Source organism: Pithys albifrons, chromosome 2 (assembly GCF_047495875.1).
Source record: "Pithys albifrons albifrons isolate INPA30051 chromosome 2, PitAlb_v1, whole genome shotgun sequence".
Classification (NCBI taxonomy): Eukaryota; Metazoa; Chordata; class Aves; order Passeriformes; family Thamnophilidae; genus Pithys; species Pithys albifrons.
The window spans coordinates 115427969-115448597 of record NC_092459.1 but is presented as its reverse complement, the minus strand read 5'-3'; the positions used below and the strand labels follow the sequence as shown (position 1 = coordinate 115448597).

Below are 20629 nucleotides of genomic sequence, written 5' to 3'. Positions count from 1 at the left end.
TCTTTAACAGATTAAAAGTACTCAGATATCACATCACTTTTGCTGGAGAAAAGGATATTTACTCCTTTAGAACATACCAACAGCATAAGAAACAAAACAAACAAACAAACCCAAACATCCACTCCACCCCATATCACTCTTGAGTTAACGTTATCTGGATAACACAAACACTCACCAAAGAGAAACCTCAGCTACAATATTCAGTTAGTGTTCAGGCATTTCTATATCTCAGGCACTACACAAAAGCATTTTAAACTTAAAATAAGACACCCAGCAGAGAAAAGCAGTACTCTGAAACAAACTGTCCCCAAAAATCTCTACCCTCAGAAACATAACATGGTTTAGCCCCCCTATACCTAAAACTATAAAAGTTATACAGGCAGAATGCAACAGTTACATGTCAGAAATAAATAACTAACAGTAACCAACTGTGTGTGTGTCTCGGCTTTGCCAATGAAGATTTGGGAAGGGCTGTCCCCACGTGGGTGTGCCCTTCCAGCCTGCACAGTGGATTTTAGGTGAGGCTCAGTGTGCACAGAACTGGCCTCACCATTTAAGTCCTGAGGTTCATCTGCCACGGCCGAGTGAGCTTGGACGGTGCCAGTGAAGTCCTCAGGACTAGAACCTACAGCACCCGGCATTTCCCAGGAGGTCTCCCATCCAAGTACTAATCCGGGGCTGACCCTGCTTAGTTTAGATTAAATAAGTCATAAACAACATCAGACCACTATTTTCCATGGGAAAAAAACCCCCCTCACCCAAGAGCCAACCAAATCACTCACCTCAGATAACTCCAGAAACCAGAACTCACAAACTCAAGGGAAAAAACCCCTCTATTTAATTGTTGCTCTCACACCTCCTCACAACTATTCCTTTTCCAGAAAAAGTATTATTCCAACTCCAGGCATTCTAAGAACTGATATCCTGATACTCCTGCTTCATCCATTACTAACATCCTGTTTCTCAAGCCCCCACTGCCTTTGCTTTAACAGTTTACAGCTGAAGAAATCCAGTTAATTTTGATTACTCTTCACTGCCATTTAACACCAGAATTGCACCTGACAAACTTTTGTGCTTGACGAGCTGTTATTTTTTCCCCTAAATGTTGCAGGTGATTTAAAAGAAATGTATCACCTTCCAATTAAATCGCAGCTGGAGGCAAATGCAGCTCCCAGGGAGGTACTAAAGCTCACAGCAGAAACATATTTAAAAAAATAAATTTGGATACTTGGCCACATAAACTGGGGGGGGGGGGGGGGGGGGGGGGGGGGGGGGGGGGGGGGGGGGGGGGGGAATAAAGGCAGGTGTTTTCCTTACACAAAATAGATGGGATGAACCTGATAGTAAAAAAGAGGAACAATTTTTCTGGCTATAGGATCACAATAGTGTTGTAGAGACCATAAAATGTTAAAGAAAACCCTGACAAACTTCTAAGAATATCAAATGTTTGACTAGTGGTTTATCAAAAACTCTCAATAAATTTGCTTGATTTTCTTTCTCTTTACCAGTTCCTTGCAGAAGCATCAATCAGATTAAAGACTTTGAAACTTTAGCACAAGTCCAGCCATGCAAATATTCCATAAAGTAATTTTTAACTCTCTATAGCATGACATTATTTGAGAACAGTAGTAAAGGCTATCCTGCTAAAACTATATTTGCTTTGTTAATTTGTTAAAATCTGGGGACAAAAGTTAAGTTTGTTTTTCTTCAAAGTGTCTTGCAAGATAAAACATATTTTACCTCAGCAAAGGCTCTACAGACACCCCAGAAAAGTCCAGAAATCATGTGCAGATCTCAGAGAAAGGCTGTGATGTGGCAGGACATCGGGGCAGTGGGGAAGCAAACGTTTTTAAAGTGGTTTATTCGAGTTTACTGAAGCGTTGGGATTTTGATTTTTAGCTTTTTTTGGAGGCTTAAATGCAAGTGGGAAATTGTCACTTAAGTGCCATAATCTCAGGGTGGTTTGGCTGGTTTAACACCCAGCTTGTAACAAGTCATGTTGGCCTAAAATTATTGTAATAATTGTGGCGTCCCAGTACCTGAAGGGAACTTGCAGGAAAGATGTGGCAAGGCTGTTTGTAGGAGTGTGTAAGGACAGAACAACCGGGAATGGGTTCAGATTAAAAGAGAGGAGGTTTAGATTGGATATTAGGAGGGACGGTGGGCAGGTCCTGGCACAGGTTGCCCCATCCCTGGGAGTGTCCAAGGAAGGGTTGGACAGGGCTTGGAGCAGCCTGGGATAGTGGAAAAGGTGTGTTAAATCACAGAATCACGGACTATTCTGAGTTGGAAGGGACCCACGCGGATCATCGAGTCGAGCTCTTAAGTCAATGGCCCACACAGGGGATTGAACCCATGACCTTGGCATTATTACAAAGTTTTAACCAACCGAGCCAATCGCAGGGTCCTCCCAATGCCAGTCAAGGCACACCGGGGACGAGAATAAACTAAACCAACAGTGATACCTGCTTTTTATCTTACCCCTTTTCGCTGGGGTGTCATGAGCGGGAACATCCCCGGCTGGTGAGGGGAGGGACAGGAGGGCTGCGGGAGCCCCTCACGGCGGGGACCAGCGCAGCCTCAGCGGGGGAGAGAACATCCATTCCGCGGGGAGCGCAACATCCACCACAGGAGAAGGAACATCCTCCTGGGGGAAGGAATCTGCACCGCTGGGAAGGAATCGCCACGGCAGGGGAGGAATCTCCACCGCAGGGATGGAATCGCCACGGCAGGGGAGGAATCTCCACCGCAGGGGAGGAATCGCCACCGCAGGGATGGAATCGCCACCGCAGGGATGGAATCGCCACCGCAGCGGAGGAATCGCCACCGCAGCGGAGGAATCGCCACCGCAGGGAGGGAATCGCCACGCATTGTCCCCGTCCCGGGACGGTGTGACACGACGGGACACCCTTTCCCCTCCGCGGCCGCCAGGGGGCGGCGCGCGCGCGGGAAGGGGCGGGGCGGGAAGGCGGGCACGGTAGAAGGGTGGGAAGCGCGGGAGGCGGCGCGGGTTGTGCGCGTGCGCGTGCCATGAGGGAGACGCGCGGGTGAGGAGGAGGGGACGGCGGCGGGAAGAGCGAACGGGGAGGGGGCGATTCCCACCGGGCTCAACCCCCCTCTCCCGGGAGGGTTTTGAGGGTGAAATCCTCCTTCCTGCGTGGGGAGGAGTTTGGGGGTTTTTTAAGTTAAAATAAATGGCCGGGCTGGCTTCGCCCGGGACTTGCCTCGTGTGGTGTCGACGCCGTCGCCGAGCAACGGCAATGGCGGGCGAGGAACGGCGGTAACGGGGCCGCGCGTCCTGCGGAGCGCTGCGGAGCAGTGGCCGTGTCTGTGTCCGAGTCTCGGGGGAGCGGAGCGGGGGCACCTCTGACCCGCCGGCATGAGCTGGTGCGGGGGGAGTGGGGCCGCCGGCGCTGCAAGACCCAGGGGGGTGGGAGTTTTCCCTCGTTTGCCTTGGGTTTTTTTCCCATGGGGTTCTGCTGTTTTTGCGGCTCGCGGGTTGGTTTCCAGTCGTTCTTCCCTTGTGGCAGGAGGCGACGCCCTGAGGGAGTCGCCGCTGGCCCCGGGCTGTGGGAGAGGCGCCTCGCTGCTGTGTGGGGCTGGGAATTAGGGGCAAAACCCCGAATAAATCGGCTTTAGTTGGCTTTGTGTGTATAAGCGGGGTCTGTCCGGACTGACACGCGCTGGAGGTGCTTGCTGAGGAGGGCAAATTGTAGCAAGAGTTGGGAGAATATCGAGCTGGACTAGGATTCCCGTTTAAACAGGAGGCCGATGGGTGAATGGCTTCTGTAAAATGAGTGTTAAGGTCCATTAGTCCCTTAATTTTATGTGCCTGGAAGTCTGGCATGCTTGAGGAAGCAAAGTAAGGTTTTATTTATTTTTAATTCCAAAAGGGCAACAAATTCTATTGGGCAGAAGCCACTTGATAAGAACTTCCAAGTGGTGTTTTCCTCAGCTTTTGGGTTGTGAGGTCGAGATTTTAGTAATGCCTACAAGCAACTGGAAAGTATCTAGTATGGACTAAAAGAACTTGATATGAGTATTATCTAATTAATTTGTTATTGATAATACTAAGTTCAACATATTGATGTTGTCCTTTGTGCCAATCTCGTGTTATCTGTAAGAGGAATGGGGCAAAGAAAGACAGATGGTGCTTTTCTGTATCCTGGAAGGGTCTTAAATTCCTGTGTAGTTTAAATCCTATTCTTGTTCTGTGTAAACTTTGTGAAGTGCAAGTTGTACAATACAAGTAATGCATAAAACATGGAGGTAGTTCCTGCTGTAGGTGTTTCAATTTAGTTGTAATGCACAGCAATTAAGCACAGGCTTTCTTCCTGTATTTGTTTTGAAAATGATATCACAGGAAGGAAAATACTTCTTATGAATGTTTTGATTTATGGAGTGGAAATTTATGTATTTCATTAGGTCATGCTCCAGTTCCCCTTGTAAGTAAACAGGTGTTGTGACTTGGGAGACTCATTGATAGGACAGCAGTCGTAATACCTGCCCCAAGCTTTCTGGAAAATACATAGAACCAAGCTTGGAAAAGGGGTTTGTAGAGAGGAAGGGGAGTAAAAGCCCAGTAGGTGACTAAAAGCTGTGTGTGTAATTTGATAAAGATACTTTAGAGAGGGAAATCTGTTTTCCCTCAGTGGAGAAGTAAAGGCAACAATTAGCAATAAGGAGCTGTGCAATAAGCTGTCTTTTTAAAAATGAAGTGTTGAAACTGTCTGAGCATTTCCTCATCTCTTTCCAGTTAAAATGGGTCAGGTATCTTAAACACTAACAAACATCTCTTGACCAACTCAATAATTTCTTGAAGTTGTCGATACATGAAGAAGGAAAATATCCAGTTTGAATAGTGGCACAATTAATTTCCTTATCCTCAGGGTCTGAGTACAGACTCTGACAAGTATGATGAGCTCTACAGACCTTTTACTGTGTTTCTCCTTTTGTTACAGTCTCTGTAGAGACTCTTGATGCATTAAGCACCATTCCTACCCCTGTCCCACTTGTTTTACTCTCCTGGTTTCAGCAGGTAATGTAAAACAAGGTGCTTTTCTTCCATTTTCCCCTTTCTTAAGCAAAGGTTCTATACAATAATACACTGAATTTATCACATCAACTGTTTAACAGATCACTTCATTGTATGCCTTTACAATCAAGTGTAATGCCCTCCCAGAACCAGTCAAAACACCACAAATATTTTGAATTAAGAGAAATTGAATTGTCCTGCTTAATGTTAACAGAAAGCTGTTGGGAAGATCCTTAAATCAAAACAGATACAAAACTGAAATGTTTCAGAAATTATGCTGTGTGTGGTGTTGTACTTAGATAATTTTTACATCCACAAATGTTTGTTTGCTTTGAGGTTTTTTTTATAGTAGTTGTGTCTTCTAAGTTAGCCCAAGTTATCTAAAAATCATGAGCCTTTTTTTTTCCTCATTTATGTTAATGCTGGATAAAAGAACAGAAGTGGATATGGAAACCTGTAGGCTGAATGGTGTTTTCTACCAAGGTTTATTTTTTTCTTATGTGTGCTCAGTCCTTTATTTTCTCACAGTATTTCCAGGCAGCAGAACCAGCCTCAAGGGCACTATGGACTTACCTCTCCAATCAGCCTGGCTCCTCCTAGTGATGTAGACCATGCTCACACTCAGAAGCTCATTGAAGCAATGAAGCCATTTGGGGTGTTTGAAGATAAGGAAAAACTCTTTCAGAGGTATAATGAGACTCTAAAATTTGTTAACCTCTTGGTTTTTGATTTTTTTAATGCAAACTTCCTGTGAGTTTTCTTTATAGGACAGCTGTTCTTGGTAAACTGAATAACATGGTCAAAGAATGGATTTTAGAACTTGCTGAGAGCAAGGTAAGGTGTTTTTTTACTATGTTTTTATCAAAACACCTCAAGCCTTTTGATTTCTTTTAGAAGATTTATGCTAAAGTTCAACTTTTAAGTATTAAGTATCAATTAGAGCTGTAGTAACTGCCATAGAAATAGGTAGAAGAGGTACTTCAAGATCTCCAAGTCTTTGAGGCACTCAATAAATTGGTGAATTGGTTCAATCAGCTGACTCGTTAACAAAGCTGAAACAACATGTGGATGAGAAAAATGGTAAATTGGCACTAATCCTGCCCCAAATAGCCTCCAGCACTGAGCCTAGTTTGAAATTACTGCACTAGGTATGCCTTTTGAATGGCTCTTGGGTTGTGTTAATTTGTGTGCCTCTGCTGCAGGGAAGGCTAATAATAGGTCTTAATTTGTAAAAGTACTGCTACATTATTCATAATCCTTTTTTTATTAGTTGGAAGCTCAACTCACTTCAGAAAACCAGTCTATTAAACTAAAAACCCAGTATGGGAGTGAGAAGATGTTTATGGAGTCTTTTTTAGTCTTCCTTACTAACTTACATGCTGGTTAAACTTGCACATAGGACTATGTGCATCTTAATCTCTCTCTTCTACCCACAGAATCTTCCCCCTTCGATAATAGAACATCTTGGTGGCAAGATATTTACATTTGGTTCCTACAGGCTTGGAGTACACACTAAAGGTACAACTCTCAGTGTCTGGTCGTAGTTCTAATGTTGGAAAGTGACTCCCAGCAGTAACAGAAGAAATGAATCTCTTGGCAGGTTCTGACATAGATGCCCTTTGTGTTGCTCCCAGTCATGTGGAAAGATCGGATTTTTTTCAGTCATTCTTTGAAAAACTGAAAAATCAAGAGGAAGTAAAAAATCTAAGAGTGAGTAAACCCTCGGCCTGGTAGATTGTGCAACTTTTACAAAAATATTCTTGTTAGACTTGCAGTGGTAGTGAATGTCTTACTAGCCAAAATTAAAATAGAAATTGTTTCTGAGCACCTTCTAAAATACTGGTTTATGCAGCATCAAAATTTAGATGTCCAGTTCTTGGTTCCTTTCCCAATGACTGTACATCACATAAGATTTTTGTGGTCCCTTCTCCCCTCCCTGTGTTTGGGAATGAGTCAGTTGTACCCAAAAGCAAGGTTGTGTCTGGAAGTTGTTTTAATCTTGGATGTTATAAGGGGCTTACAACCACTAATATTTAAGGTTTGTTGTTTGCTGACAGTGTTACACCACATGATCAGCCTCTGAATCTCTTACCTAAGTAACTTTTTAATAAAATCTGGTGTTACTACCATAGTAGTGCTACACTGCTTGAGGATTATTAGCAATTTTTTTTTGTTGGGAAGCAACTCTGTCTTTATACAGAGGAGTGTAGCACTGTAAGTTCTGTATTTTTGCTATAATATAGGAAAAACATTAAAGTAGCAAACCAGTGTTTCATTGCAGGCATCCTCTCCTTCACAGGCTATTGAGGATGCCTATGTACCAGTTATCAAATTTGACTTTGATGGCATTGAGGTAAGAAACTGTAGTTAAACAGCCTGACCACAAGCTATCCCAGGAGAAGAAACAGATTAAAATGGGATCTTACAGGAGAATAAGTCCCTAGGAAGCCATCATGAAGACACTTATTCAGTGACCTTTTTGTGGCCTTTATCTGGTACAGACATTCACAGAATAATTTTCTTGCCTCAGACTCTGCTAAAATACAGCTAATTAAAAGCTCATTGCATAAAGAAAATGCTTTCTTGTTTGCTGAAATATAGTTGGGGTTGTTTGAACTTACATCTTAATTCTGTGGTTAATTTTAAATTTCCTTTTAATAGGAATTCTAAGTGTAAAGTAATCTTGCCTGCTTTCAAAAAAGATTTTTGTAAATAAATAAGGAACTTCAAGCAATTTTCTTGTTTGTGGCATATAAGTCTCTTGCAGATTCATCTATAGTCACATAATTCTAAATACAAATGTTAACCACTGTTTTCAGAGTTGACTCAGTGCTGTTTGCAACAGTGCTGCATTGTAACTCATGGCTGGACCCTTTTTCTCTCTAAGATTGATCTTGTGTTTGCAAAACTGTCTATGCCAACGGTGTCTGATGATCTGGATCTCCAAGATGACTCGTGCCTGAGGAGCCTGGATATCAGATGCATTCGGAGCTTAAATGGTAAACGTGTCTTCCACACCTTCACAAAGAAAGTGTTCCTGAAATTGGTGTGGAATGCACATTGCACAACCCTCCTTTCTCTACAAGGTGTAGCAGCTGCTCTCCTGTGTCCTTGAGTTCTGACACTGATGAGTGGGCCTAAATTCACATGTTTCAAGGAGTTGTGTGTTTGGATAGGCTTCTGCTTGTTGTTTGTTTGATTGGTTTGTGTGCAGTGTTCCATTTGCCACAGAAACTCAGGTAACTCTGTAGGGCACTTGATGAAGAATGTATGGTAGTTCATTAAAAAAATTAAAATACCTGAAGCCTGACCTGCTCTCTGTTTAACACCATTTGGTTTAATGGTTCCTGGCTGTCAAAAGAAACTGAGCTTTTGAAATCACAGAATACTTAGGGTTGGAAAGGACCTCTGGAGATTATCTTGTCCAACCCTCCTGCCAAGGCAGAGTCACCTGGAATGGGTGACACAAGAACATGTCCAGGTGGGTTTGGAATTTCTCCAGAGACTGAGACTCTGTGGCCTCCCTGGGCAGCTGTTCCAGTGCTCTGCCACCCTCAGTGGAAAGGGTGAGTTGGAATGTCTTATGTTTTCGTTTATGGCCAAAGCATCCTGTGAAAAAGCTTTATTAAAAATTGTTAGCATCTAAACTATGAAAAAGCTGTTTTCAGTGATAGGGAACACCAAGTGCAATGTGTCATTTTTATCAAGATAATACAAAAGAAGTGATCCAAACCTGTTTTCATGGACTTGAACACTAAGCTGTAGGTCAGCATAAAGCTGCCTTGTACCTGTTAGTAGGAGCTTCTGTACTTGGCCTGGTGTCTTGCAGGCAGCAGAGTTACTGATGAAATCCTTCGTCTGGTGCCAAACCTGGAGAACTTCCGGCTCACGCTCCGAGCAATCAAACTGTGGGCAAAACGTGAGTGATGTGGTTGGTTGTGATCTTTAAACTTTCCAGAGGCACCTCATACTGACTATTGGAAATACCTCAGCTTTGGGTTGCTGTTTAAATGACAGTTGTTAAATTGAAAGCTTTTTAGTTTAGATTCAGGGCCTGTCCACGTGGTAGATTCCACATGTTTTTTAATGGGGATAGAGTGGCGAGAGGAGAGTGCTTATAAGGCAGAGTCCTGCATTGCTTATCAGTAACCTGATTTCAAGTGATAAGAATTCCAAATGAAGTACATGAGAATTAAGAAAATACTGTTTAAGCATGTGGCTAGAGCAAGTGCCAGAAGAATAGCAGAACTCTTGTCTTAAGGGAGGTTGGAGTGAAGCAGTTGCTGTAGCAGAATAAGCAAATTTTAGAGTAGCAGTATTTTGGGAAAAAGTGTGGTAATGATTCTTTTTCTCATCACTGCAAGGACCAGCAGTTTGGCCTCACTGCACTGCAAAAATAAATAACTTTGAGGCTGAAGTATACTGGGTATTCTATAGATTGTGAAACTGCTGCTCTAAGTTTGGAAGGCTACAGACTAACTGCATGGTATCCCTTCTAGGACGTGGTGTTTACTCCAACATAATGGGGTTTCTTGGTGGAGTTTCCTGGGCAATGCTGGTGGCGAGAATATGTCAACTCTATCCCAATGCTTTGGCCTCTACTCTTGTTAACAAGTTCTTCTTGATATTTTCAAAATGGTAAGAGCTGTTGTTCATTTTAGTTTCCATAAAGAATTAAGCCTTCTAGATGTAGTTCTGTATAAAAACTTACACTGACAACATCCAATGGAACTATAAATTACATGGCAGAGTTTGAAATAGATGGTTAATTACTGACTCTTCTTGTGTAGGAATTGGCCAAAGCCAGTCTTGCTGAAACGACTCGAAGAGAGCTTTCTTAACTTACCAGTGTGGGACCCCAGGGTATGTAGGCATTGAACTCAGAAGCCTTAAACTTTCTTCTGACCTGAACTGATGCTAAACAAAGTCCTTGTAACATCCCAGGTGAACCCCTCAGACCGGTACCACGTGATGCCCATCATCACACCAACCTATCCACAGCAGAACTCCACATACAATGTGTCCATATCAACAAGAGCAGTGATGGTAGAAGAGTTCCAACGTGGTAAAGTGCTTTCCATGACTATTACCTGGTTAAACAGGATAATTCTTGCTGTGTGAAACCTTGTTATCTGAATTAGTTTTGCTCAGTGAGGTGTTTTAGGGAGAATAAAGTCTCTGGGAAGTCCACCTGTTGCAGGCAATAAGGGACCAGTATTACAATGAACTGTTGCAACAGATGTCATTGTGCCAAGGGGATTCCTGTGTTTTGATCTGTCAGTTACTGTCAATCTTGTAGAGTTCATGTCATGGTATCTTAAAAACAAAATGGTAATAAGGTTTTCAACCTTAATTGTAGGTCTGGAAGTTACAGATGAGATTCTCAGAGGAAAATCAGACTGGTCAAAGCTCTTTGAACCACTGAACTTCTTTCAGAAGTACAAGTATGTATGAAATCTGCCTGAACTGAAATAATTTACTTACTGGTTAGCACAGTGAGTTTTAACTGGGGTCTAAATAGAAGATTGTGTTTCAGTTTTGGTGTTTTGTTTGTTTAAAGAAACTGGAGGTAATTGTATAAGTTTTAGTAAGGATAAGCACAGGAAGTGTCTTGTGCCACCGACACTGTTTTTACTGCAAAAAAAGAAAATCTCATATTTAGAAAGTCAAGTCCTGAGATAGTGTATTCATTTTCCTTTTCTTCTAGGCATTATATTGTGCTCACTGCTACTGCCTGTACGGAGGAGCATCACTTAAACTGGTGAGTCCTGAAACTCAATTCAATGTTGCACTTTTTTTTTGTTAATTGTATTAACAAATGAAGTGTTTATGCAACTAGGCATGGAATACGCCACCACCCCCCAGCTTTGAAGACCACTGTTCTAGAGTCTTAGACTTGGTTTCATAAATAATTTTACTTAATGTAAGATTTAGTTAGGGACTGGATTGCACTGCTGTGCAGTCAGCCTATTCCAGACCTGCTTTTCTTCAGTGAAGGGAGATATGCCAATAATAACTTGTTTAACCTTTGTGAATGTGCTGATTAACTGTGAACCTTGAAATAAAGGGAAATTGTGAGGAAGTAAGACACTGTAATGTGTGTTATTAACTTTTCAGGGTGTTTCTTTGTTAAGAAATAGGTATTTTAATTTGCCTAACTAAGCAAGCAAAACCTCCCATTCTAAAGGCACCTTAATTTTACTTACATGCTTGCCTTGTGTTTTAAATCAAATCCTTCTTGTGCCATCTCTAAAAGAAAGATTAAATAGCTCTTACAGGTACTCCCTGTTATCTGAGCTTTCTAATATATTCACTTCAAAAGCACTGTCAGCTACAGCTTGGTGTCAGTCACAGTTATGTGCACAACAAGGTGTGTGGCCAGAGGGCCAAGTAATTCTTTATGGGAAATGTTCTTCAGTGAACCAAGTTTATTGTATCTCACAGTAAAGACAAGGAGAATTCTGGCTCTAAGTAAGAGCTGGTGTTTTTGCAGTGAGAGAAACGGAGGCACATTTTCCAGTTTTGCATCTGGGAAAACTAAAAATCAGAAGATCAACTTGCTTCAGTTTGCTGTAAGAACAAACTTAGTTCCCCAGCTCTTGAATGGGTTTGGGGATAGCACATTTCTGTCATTCATCAACATGAGGTACTTGAGTAACACAGATTTGACTGCTTTCAAAGTTAGCAGAGTTTTAGGTAAAAGGATAAAATGCCAGTATTGAAATTAAAGCTTTCATGGTTGTGGTTCATTTCTTGGATAAATTTCTGATGAGACTGACTAGATTATTTGTTTATTAAAATAACTGTTTTTCCCCTTTCACTGATCAATCTGCAGGAAGAATTTCATTTTTTCTCAGGTGTAATTCAGCAGTTGTAGCTTGAGCCTTTTCCAAACCACTCTTCTCCCTGATCCTTGGGGTAAAAAAGGAGTTCTGCTGCACTTGAAAATGCAGCCAGAGGTGCTGGGATCTGTTCCTTGTTGGTGTTTTCATCACAGGTTATGGGTAGAAGTGTTGTCACTGAACTGTTAAATTGGCTTATCCTTGTCTTTAAGCTCAAGTGTAACTGGAAACATCTGAAATTACAGTGTGTGTGAGATACAAAGTTCCCGTGTCTGCTCAGCTTGTTGCTTGGTTAACACTGTATTACAAGCAGGCATCTAACTGATGTGCTGGATACAGTTAAAAATGAATAAACGTCTCTTGTTCTTACTAGGATTGGCCTCGTGGAGTCCAAAATTCGTGTGCTGGTTGGAAACCTGGAAAGGAATGAATTTATAACTATTGCACATGTACAACCACAGTCTTTCCCTGGCAATGAAAATCTCTATAAACAGTGAGTTTTGTTACTTTGCTTTTCTGAGGTACTGTTTGGCCAGTGTTTTGTAACTTCTTTACATTTGTTCACCTCAGCTGATTGGTGAGAGTTGTTCAGTGTGTTCTGTAGGGCTGTCCTCTAACAGGCAGAGTCCTGAGCAGGTAAGAGCCTTTCAAGGAAGGGAGAATGTACTCTGAGGGCTTAAATATGGTCTGGCTCTAGTCTCTAATTGCTGCACACAGCTGAAGTGTACTAGAATCCAAATAACTGGCATCTGTGCCTGCAGCAGGTTTGTGAATCTGTCTTTGCAGGAGTGGCTTTGTGTCAATGTGGTTCCTTGGACTTGTATTTAAGAAAGTGGAAAGTGCAGAAAAGACTAATGTTGATTTAACTCATGGGATACAGTCATTCACAGATACAGGTAAGCCTCTGTTTTGCTCTAGACTTGGGTTTAATTTCCTTTACTCTAGTGGAAATGGCTTCACAAAGTGAATTGTGCTTCCTTCTGGTATTAAATATTCCTGTAGGGAGCAACATATAGAAGATTAGCTTAAAAAACATAATGTGTTGACACTGTGTCAAAGTAAGTCTATCTTGAAAAAAAAATGTGTGTTTAGCCACACTCCACGTACCACGTGTGAAACAACAGTTCTGTAGGTCACAGTGTAAGCACTCCCAAAGGAACTGTATTTCCTGAAGGGAACAGTCAGATGCACAGCCAGATGTCCATTTACTAGGGGTAGCTACACGTGTTGAAAACCAGTAGTCAGCTGTTCTGCTTTGAAAATGTAAATTGATTGTATCAAGCTCTAAGATGAGCCAGTAATGCTTGTTGATGTTATTTTCCAAGGCACACTTTGTGTATATGTGACTGTGAAAGTCTCTGAGTTATCACATTGTATTTACGTGCAGCCTGGTGTGTAAGTTTCCATGTTCATATTCTGTTACTACTTTTGATAAATGTAGAGATAAGTAACTAGTGCAAGTGTTGTCAGTTAATGCTCCAATAAAGGGAGTGGGGGTGAGAAGTTCTTTGAAAGCATAGATGCTTCCTGTAATCTGATCAATTCTTCTCAATCTTGTACCTTTCAGAAGTGCATGTTTGCTCTCAGGCTCAGGCCTTGTTATCATAATGAAGAACAAGGGAATTGGGCTATGCTGAAGTTGACAAATGTGTTTGGACAAAGTTCTAAACAGTGAAATCCTTTAAATGTTTGTTAGAGTTTATCCATAGTGTCAGCATGAGCTGGGTGTTTTCTTTCTCAGACATGAGTAAACGCAGTAAAACTCAACCTCCTTCTTAGCTCATGCTTGGAACAGAAGAAAAGCACAAAAAAATGCACCAAAATTCTTGTCTGAGTTTCAGGCCAGGTGGGATGACTTCCCCAGACTTGCAGTGCCGTCTGTACTTGCACATACATCCAATGGCAATGTCTTTCAGCGTTGTGGCAAGTGTAAATTTTGCTGATGAGATTTATGTACTGCTGAGAGTCCAGAATTAATGTTAAATCCTTTCTTTCTGTACACAAACATGGTTAGCACAGCTGTGTGCTCTTAGTGAAGGACCTTTAGTATGGGCTGGATATAGGGTTTGAATCCAGAGAGAAGTGAACAGGGAAGGTGTTTCTTGAGAGGTGTGAAATCCTTTGGCAAGTGTAGGGATGACCATAGTTATGTGCTGGAAAGCTGTTACTGTGTGCCTTGACTTTGGGAGGATATTTTCAGAGGGCAAAGATGAACTTCACGTTGCTGGGCACAAGGATCTAAGGCTTGCTGTTTGGAGGGCTTTGGTTCAGTTAACCGTATTTCCCTTCTACATGAGAAAATTCTTGCATTTGTTTTGAAGGAGCTGTCCATATTGGTGTTGGTGCTTTCATTTCACTTCTAGATCTCCTGTAGGAAGACTTGTGAGCCTTTTTGTTGCATGTCCTTACTTTGATTCCCACTCTTTGTTAGTAAGCTGACTTTCCAGTTATGCTCATGATAGGCCAATTAGATAAGCTTATCTGAATGTGACTTAATTCTGTAATAACTGTTGTGCTAGTATAGCATTTTCAAGTTGCATAAGAGGCTGTTAAGAAAAACCTGTTTAAATTCTAGAGAGTCCAATCAGATGTCCCTAAAATCCAGTCTTGCTTACTTGGACAGAATTTTAACATCTAAACTCCTGAGAAGTTGTGTGGTGCTACAGAACTGTTCTGGAAAATCCCACACTCGCCACTGGAAATGCCAAATCAAAAATTAGTCTGAATATTGAGTGAGGTGCCTGGTCCTCAGATGTGCACAACTGGGGTGATTCAGAAAGTCCTCTGGATCTGTTCTCAGCTAGAAATCTAATGGTTAAGGAGTGTTATCTCCTTCAGGTTCAAGTCAGCTCAGATGTGATGTGTTTGCATGACTAGCAAACCATGGCTGTAACTGAGCACATAAATGGATTTATTTGAGCTTAAATAGCTGTTATGTATCTGGTCTGTAGGGGATGTGAAATGGGCATTGTAGATCACATTCATCTTGAGTCTACTTGGGAGTGCTTGAGTAGCATTTTGTGTTCATTTAGGCTGGGAACCCCTTGCTTTTCATTTGGGCTGGACAGACATAAAGAAACCATATGAGACTTCAACAAGCACCTGTTAGCTTGGTTGGTTAAAACTTGGTTGTAATAATGCCAAGGTCGTGGGTTCAGTCCTCTGTGTGGGCCATTGACTTAAGAGTTGGACTTGATGATCCTTGTGGGTCCCTTCCAACTCAGAATAGTCTGTGATTCTGTGAACTAATGGCAGCAGCCCCACAGAGACACAACACTGTGTTTGGTGTCAGTTTACAGGCAGGCCAGTGCCCTCAACATCCTGAAGGAAGGTATGAAGATTGAGGCAACTTATGTGAAGAGAAAGCAACTCCATTATTTTTTGCCAGCAGAAACCTTACAGAAAAGAAAGAAGGTATCATAAAATCGGCTCTTTTGGTAATGTTTTTTCTTTTTTTTTTCCTTCAATATTGACTTGAAGACTTTATTTACTTTTTAACTGTCGTTTCAGCAAAGAGTGTCAGATGTTAGTCAAAGTCATAGTGGATTTCAGTGCAAAAGGTCGTCTTTAGCTGAAAGCTGTTCCAAAAGCAGCAGCTCCAGAGCACCATCTAATTCCTCTTTGTTAAATAAAATATCTAAACTGGACACCTCTACAGCAGAGACAGAAAGGTTAGTGCAATAACCTTAGAACTGTGGAGAAGCTGCTTTTAACTGCCTCACAATGTAAACGAAGTCTAGGATTTCTCATTGCAATCTGTGTGGATCAAAAGCATGTGGAGGGTGCTGAGGGCTTCAGGAACAAAGCCGGAATCTCCCTAGGGCACCTGGCAGGAGACAGGTTTAAGAAATCCTTGAAAAAAGTAATTTAATGTGCATGAACACATAGGAATGAAGAAGAACTTGACGCTAGGGAGATTATTTAGTCTTGAATATAAGTCTTCAGTATGTAGCTTGAAGCTGGAGTATTTTATGTGCAAGTAACTGTTCTTTCTGACAAGAAGTACAGTTAGTGCAAAGTGGATTAAAAGCACTGCTCTTGCTCACAGAAACACTAGAGCTGCTGCTGACTTAGTGGAGTGGGAACTCAGGCAGTACAAGTGTCTGTCACTGCCTGGGAAGTCTGTTTATTCATAAGCTACTTCAGCACAGGAAGAATATGTAATCTTGAGAGTAATTGCCCAATCCTACCAAATGTGATGCCTGCTGTGTTCAGGCTGCTTGGTGCTGTGGGAGTCACATGACAAAAATAAGCAAAAAAATGGTGTGCACATCTGGGGAGAGCAGATACAGTGGTTGAAGTAGCACAGTCCAGTCTGGGAAAACACTCACTGAAGGAAGTGCATTGAGTTTAAATCCCTGCTCTGAAGTTCAGTACAATGATGATCATGTCCCACATTGCCTGTGAGTTTGTGCTGATTAATAGACCTGTGATAGCAAGCTAAGAAGGCTGATGCCAATATGAACTTTCTGGAAATATATAGTGTTTCACAAGCCAGCATTTTGTAACTCTAGTGTTTGACTTTTATAGAAATGTTGCATGTCAGAGTTGTAGTGATGCCAACAGTGTAGCTGAGCCATCAACGTCTAAGGGACTCTGCATTCCTGTGACTGATCCAAGTATGTATTTGAGGTGGTATGTGGAATGCAGCCTTTCATCTCGTGGCCAAACTCTAAAAGCCAGGTGTCTCCTACAGAAATGGAGGCTCCAGTGGCACTGAGAGCATCGGGACCTCCCGTTGGTTGTACCATCCCGGGATATAACACGGTTTCTCAGCTCAGAACGTGTGTTGTCCAAGGAAAGCATAAATTAAGTGGGACTCTGTTCATGGATCCTAAGAGTGCTTCACCTAAACAACATTATTCACCAAGCTCTAAAGTGTCTCGTCCACCTACACCCGGAGAGTGCCCCCAAAAAGCCATAGATGGAGAAAAGGCAAGGAATGGGGGCTAGGCCAAGGGTTTGAAGGAGTGTTAATTACTGGTGTGGAATAAATTAAAGAACTGAAATGTGTTTGTACACCCCCTGTGGTTTTGGGAATCTAAATTTAAGCTTAATTATTAGTTTTACTGGGATGTACATGTGAGAAATTGTCTTGAATATAATGTATAGCTATAAACAACATGGTTTCAGGATCTGGCATTTAATGACTATTTCTCATCTGGTGTCAAGGCCTCTAAATATTACTGTACTTATCTATCACTGCAATGACCAATTGCTGAATGAACTGTCTCCTCTGGAAGCAGTTCTTAATTCAGAGAAAAATTATCTCCAAATGAAGAAGTTATGAGTCTTACAACTGTAAAATTATGAGCCAGTCTGGTTCTGGCAGATGCTTTTTGAATGCCTGTTGGTAGTTCTGCTGCTTTAGAAATCAGCAGCCTACACAGTAGGTCATTCTATTGCTGAAATGAGTGTGGAGTTCCTTGTTAAATCTTGGTTTTGTGGAACCTTTGAGATTAATGCTTGATTTGTTTTATTGCTATATGTAAATTACCTTAAATAGTTGTTCTTGTGTCCTGACCTCTGATTTGAGGCACAGGCAAAGAATAAGGAGGAAACAAACCCTCAATTTTGACACTTCTAAAGAACTCATTTGTTGTCTAGTATTGAGTATTGCAAGTACAGATGCCAAGGTTTGGGTAATAAGACTTTGTGAGAGGCTTTTGAGATTCCAGTGGGGTAATAGTGGACTTGTATAAATATTCTTTAAGACTGACTGCTAATACATTTAATGTATTGACTAGAAGCAGTACTTAAAAATGAAGGTAATTTTAGCATAGCAATTATTCTGAGTCTGTGTATTTTTGTTCTTCCAGCTAAATGTCTGTGATTCAGATGCCACAGAAAGCAGGTATCCTCAAGATGGAAGGAGAAGAGCTACAAAAAATGTAATTTTTAAGTGATTTTATTCAGTGGACTAACTGAAAAGCTGAGTAGTCTGGTGCCTAGACTGCCTCATGTAAATACTCTGCACATTTACTGATGGAAACAAAATACACTTTTTAGTTTAGTTTATTTCAGTCTTCATTTCCCAGCTATTGCACCTGTCTTTTAGATGTTACTACTAGACTGATTTGGTAGTATCTCTCTTCTTGCCATGCTTGAAATTAGATTTTTATCTTCTTTTGAGAACCACTTGAATCCCTCATGTAAAACTACTATGAAGACTAAAGCTTTTGGCCTCTCAAAGGGAAGATAAAGGGCTCTGCTATTTGTGTAGCTTTGTACTGAGGCATAAATTTTTGAGGGCACACCCTCTAATCAAGATGAGATCTTGTTGGTAAAGGCTGAAATACCTGAACCACTCTCTGTATGCTTTTGGGACTTGACAATGCCTAAAGCCACCCTGTGAGAGGTGGAGGTTGTCAGTGCATGCAGGATTTACAGTGTCCCAGCTGCCAGAACTTGCTGCCTCTCCACCATGAGGTTGGCAGTACTGCCTGACAGATTTTTCTGCCCTTTTTAGGGTGTCCTTGATGGAAAATCCATGCAGACTCCAGCAATCACATCAAGATCACAGGTATTTATTATGCTTTTGTGTTCATAGGTAAAGCAAGACTAGCATTTTTATTTTATGTACGAAGATTTATGGACCATTATTCCCTCTAACTTGGTGGTTTGAAGTAGTTGGTGAGGTTTTGCCTGTTGTGCTTCCAACAAGTTAAATATCTGAACAATGACCTTCCAGGTTTACTCACAGAAGTGAAGCCAAAGTTTCCAAGTTAGTGAACTTGAAAACCCATGTTTCCATGCCCTCACACAGTGACAGTTTGTGTCCTGATTTGGGGTTTTTGTGCTGTTATCAGGACCTGAATACTGATTTCTGTGATGACTCTTGGAAGCTTTGAAGTCTATGGGTGACTTTAACTGTTCTGTGTCACATAAAATGTTGTGAAATGGAGGGCTATGAGACTGGAAGTAATCTGGACAGTAGAGACAGTTTTCATGATCCATGGATCTGAGAAAAATGGCACCTCTCTCTATCATGGTGTTGAACAACTTGCAATTAATTTCCCTCCTCACCATCAGGATTATGGTTGTCTCAGTTGATACAAGAATTGTGCAGAGGGGAATATGCTCTTCCTCTGTATCCTGGTGGCAACTAGAAAAAAAAAATCTCTGAAAATGGGTCTGGGCTATACTGTTTCGTTACATAAAGAATGTTATATTCAGCAAGGAAATGGTTGATCTGCTGCTACTTCTGAGTTAATGAATTTAAAATTCATTGATTAATTTAAAATTACTTTTTCTTTTCCCCTGTGGCATATTTTTGTGTGTTGCAGAGGCTTTCCAGTAAAGAACTACCAGATGCTTCATCTCCTGTTCCAACAAATAGCATTCGTATTATAAAGAGACCCATTAAACTTACCCTTAATGGGTAACTGGTGTATCTGCAGGTGAAGAGGATAATCCCTTGTTAATGGTCCATATCCTGAAGGTGTGTTGCACTTACTAACAAGTATGGAAGGTTCCTGTAACTGACCAGTTAAAATCATGGCCTTATTTTATACTGTTGTTAGACGTTTGTTTCATTTTGAACAGCTCTTTGCATATGCTTGTAACAGTTGCCTTTATTAGCTTTTAAAAAGTCTTAACTGTCACCAGCTTTTGAAACAGGCACAAAAAACAACCTGTCCTGTGACTTGAATTTGGAATGTCAACAGGGTCAAGTGGCTGCTGCAACCACGTTCTGGTTTCGAGTGTGTTTGACCGAGCCTGTGTTCCTTTGTGCTTTCCTAATTCATGTGCAATGCATTGTTCTTATCTTAAATTATTCTCCTGTTTGGCACCTGCACTTCTGTGCATCTGTCACGATGGTGCTCAGCTCCCTGGGCTCTAGCTCTCCACTCTCTGGCACAGCCATGCACTGCACAGGTGTTGCCTCCCATGGAGGCCCAGAAATTGTTAAAGTACTGAAAGAAATCCTCCCAAGGTGCGGAGATGACAGGCGTGTTTTGTGCTGTGTTATCTGATTATTTTCTTTTGTCTTAAGACTGCTCCAACATGAGAACTTGAGAGGCTCTTTATTGTCATTGGGTAGTAAAGACTAACTGTGAACACACAGCTGAAGGTCCAGAGACATTGCAACAGCCGAGGCTGTTGTGACACTGCTGCAAACTGCAGTGTGGAAAGCCAGTGGCATGCAGAAAGTGCTTTCAGATAAACCCTGAAAGCTGTTCTAAATGCTTCCATGAAAACCTGCAGTAGTCTTAAGTCTGGTTCTGTAAACCGATAACACTGCTTACCCAGTTAAGTGCATTGGGGTTTGTGAGGGGTGGGGGAAAATCTGATCCTATGGAACAAGTATTGTGCTATTTCCCTATTGTCATTTCTTTCTAATGTGGTGTTTTTGCAGATGACCTTGTAAAGTTGTTTGCCTACACTGTTTTTTATGTACTGTGCAATACTATCCTCAAAGCGAAATTTAAAATCTTCAGTCTCTGTTGTTTTTTTCTTTTAAATGCAGATGGGATCTGCTTAAAAAAATCTAAACAATTAAACCACCTCTTCAGGGAGACAAGGGGAAAGGCAGTGCCAGAAAAATTACGTTGTTCTAAATGATGATGTCATGGAATCACTTCGGTTGGAAAAGACCTTTTAAAAGAGACTCCAACCATATTCCCAACACTGCCAAATCCACTGCCAAACTGCCATGCTGGAGGCAATCTGAGGAGAATGGGAGCACTGCTTTGCTTCCCTGCCTCTGGTGTATCCATATTTTGATTTAATGCCCTCTGAGTCATGCAGT

The 20629-nt window shown here is 41.6% G+C and overlaps 1 protein-coding gene across 1 annotated transcript; it reads left to right on the top strand.

Annotated features, from left to right (window-relative positions):
• The first annotated feature begins 3021 nt into the window (after nt 1–3021).
• Nucleotides 3022–19566, top strand: PAPOLG (poly(A) polymerase gamma). Its single transcript, XM_071548104.1, has 22 exons — nt 3022–3047; nt 5564–5722; nt 5803–5869; nt 6472–6553; nt 6636–6745; nt 7335–7388; nt 7923–8034; nt 8865–8954; nt 9535–9673; nt 9826–9898; nt 9980–10100; nt 10395–10479; nt 10743–10796; nt 12251–12370; nt 12664–12773; nt 15170–15291; nt 15388–15548; nt 16408–16496; nt 16574–16812; nt 17697–17768; nt 18347–18400; nt 19164–19566. The coding sequence occupies exons 1-22, from the start codon at nt 3031–3033 to the stop codon at nt 19260–19262; spliced, it is 2229 nt and encodes a 742-aa protein (XP_071404205.1). The 5' UTR covers nt 3022–3030; the 3' UTR covers nt 19263–19566.
• The last annotated feature ends 1063 nt before the right edge of the window (nt 19567–20629 follow it).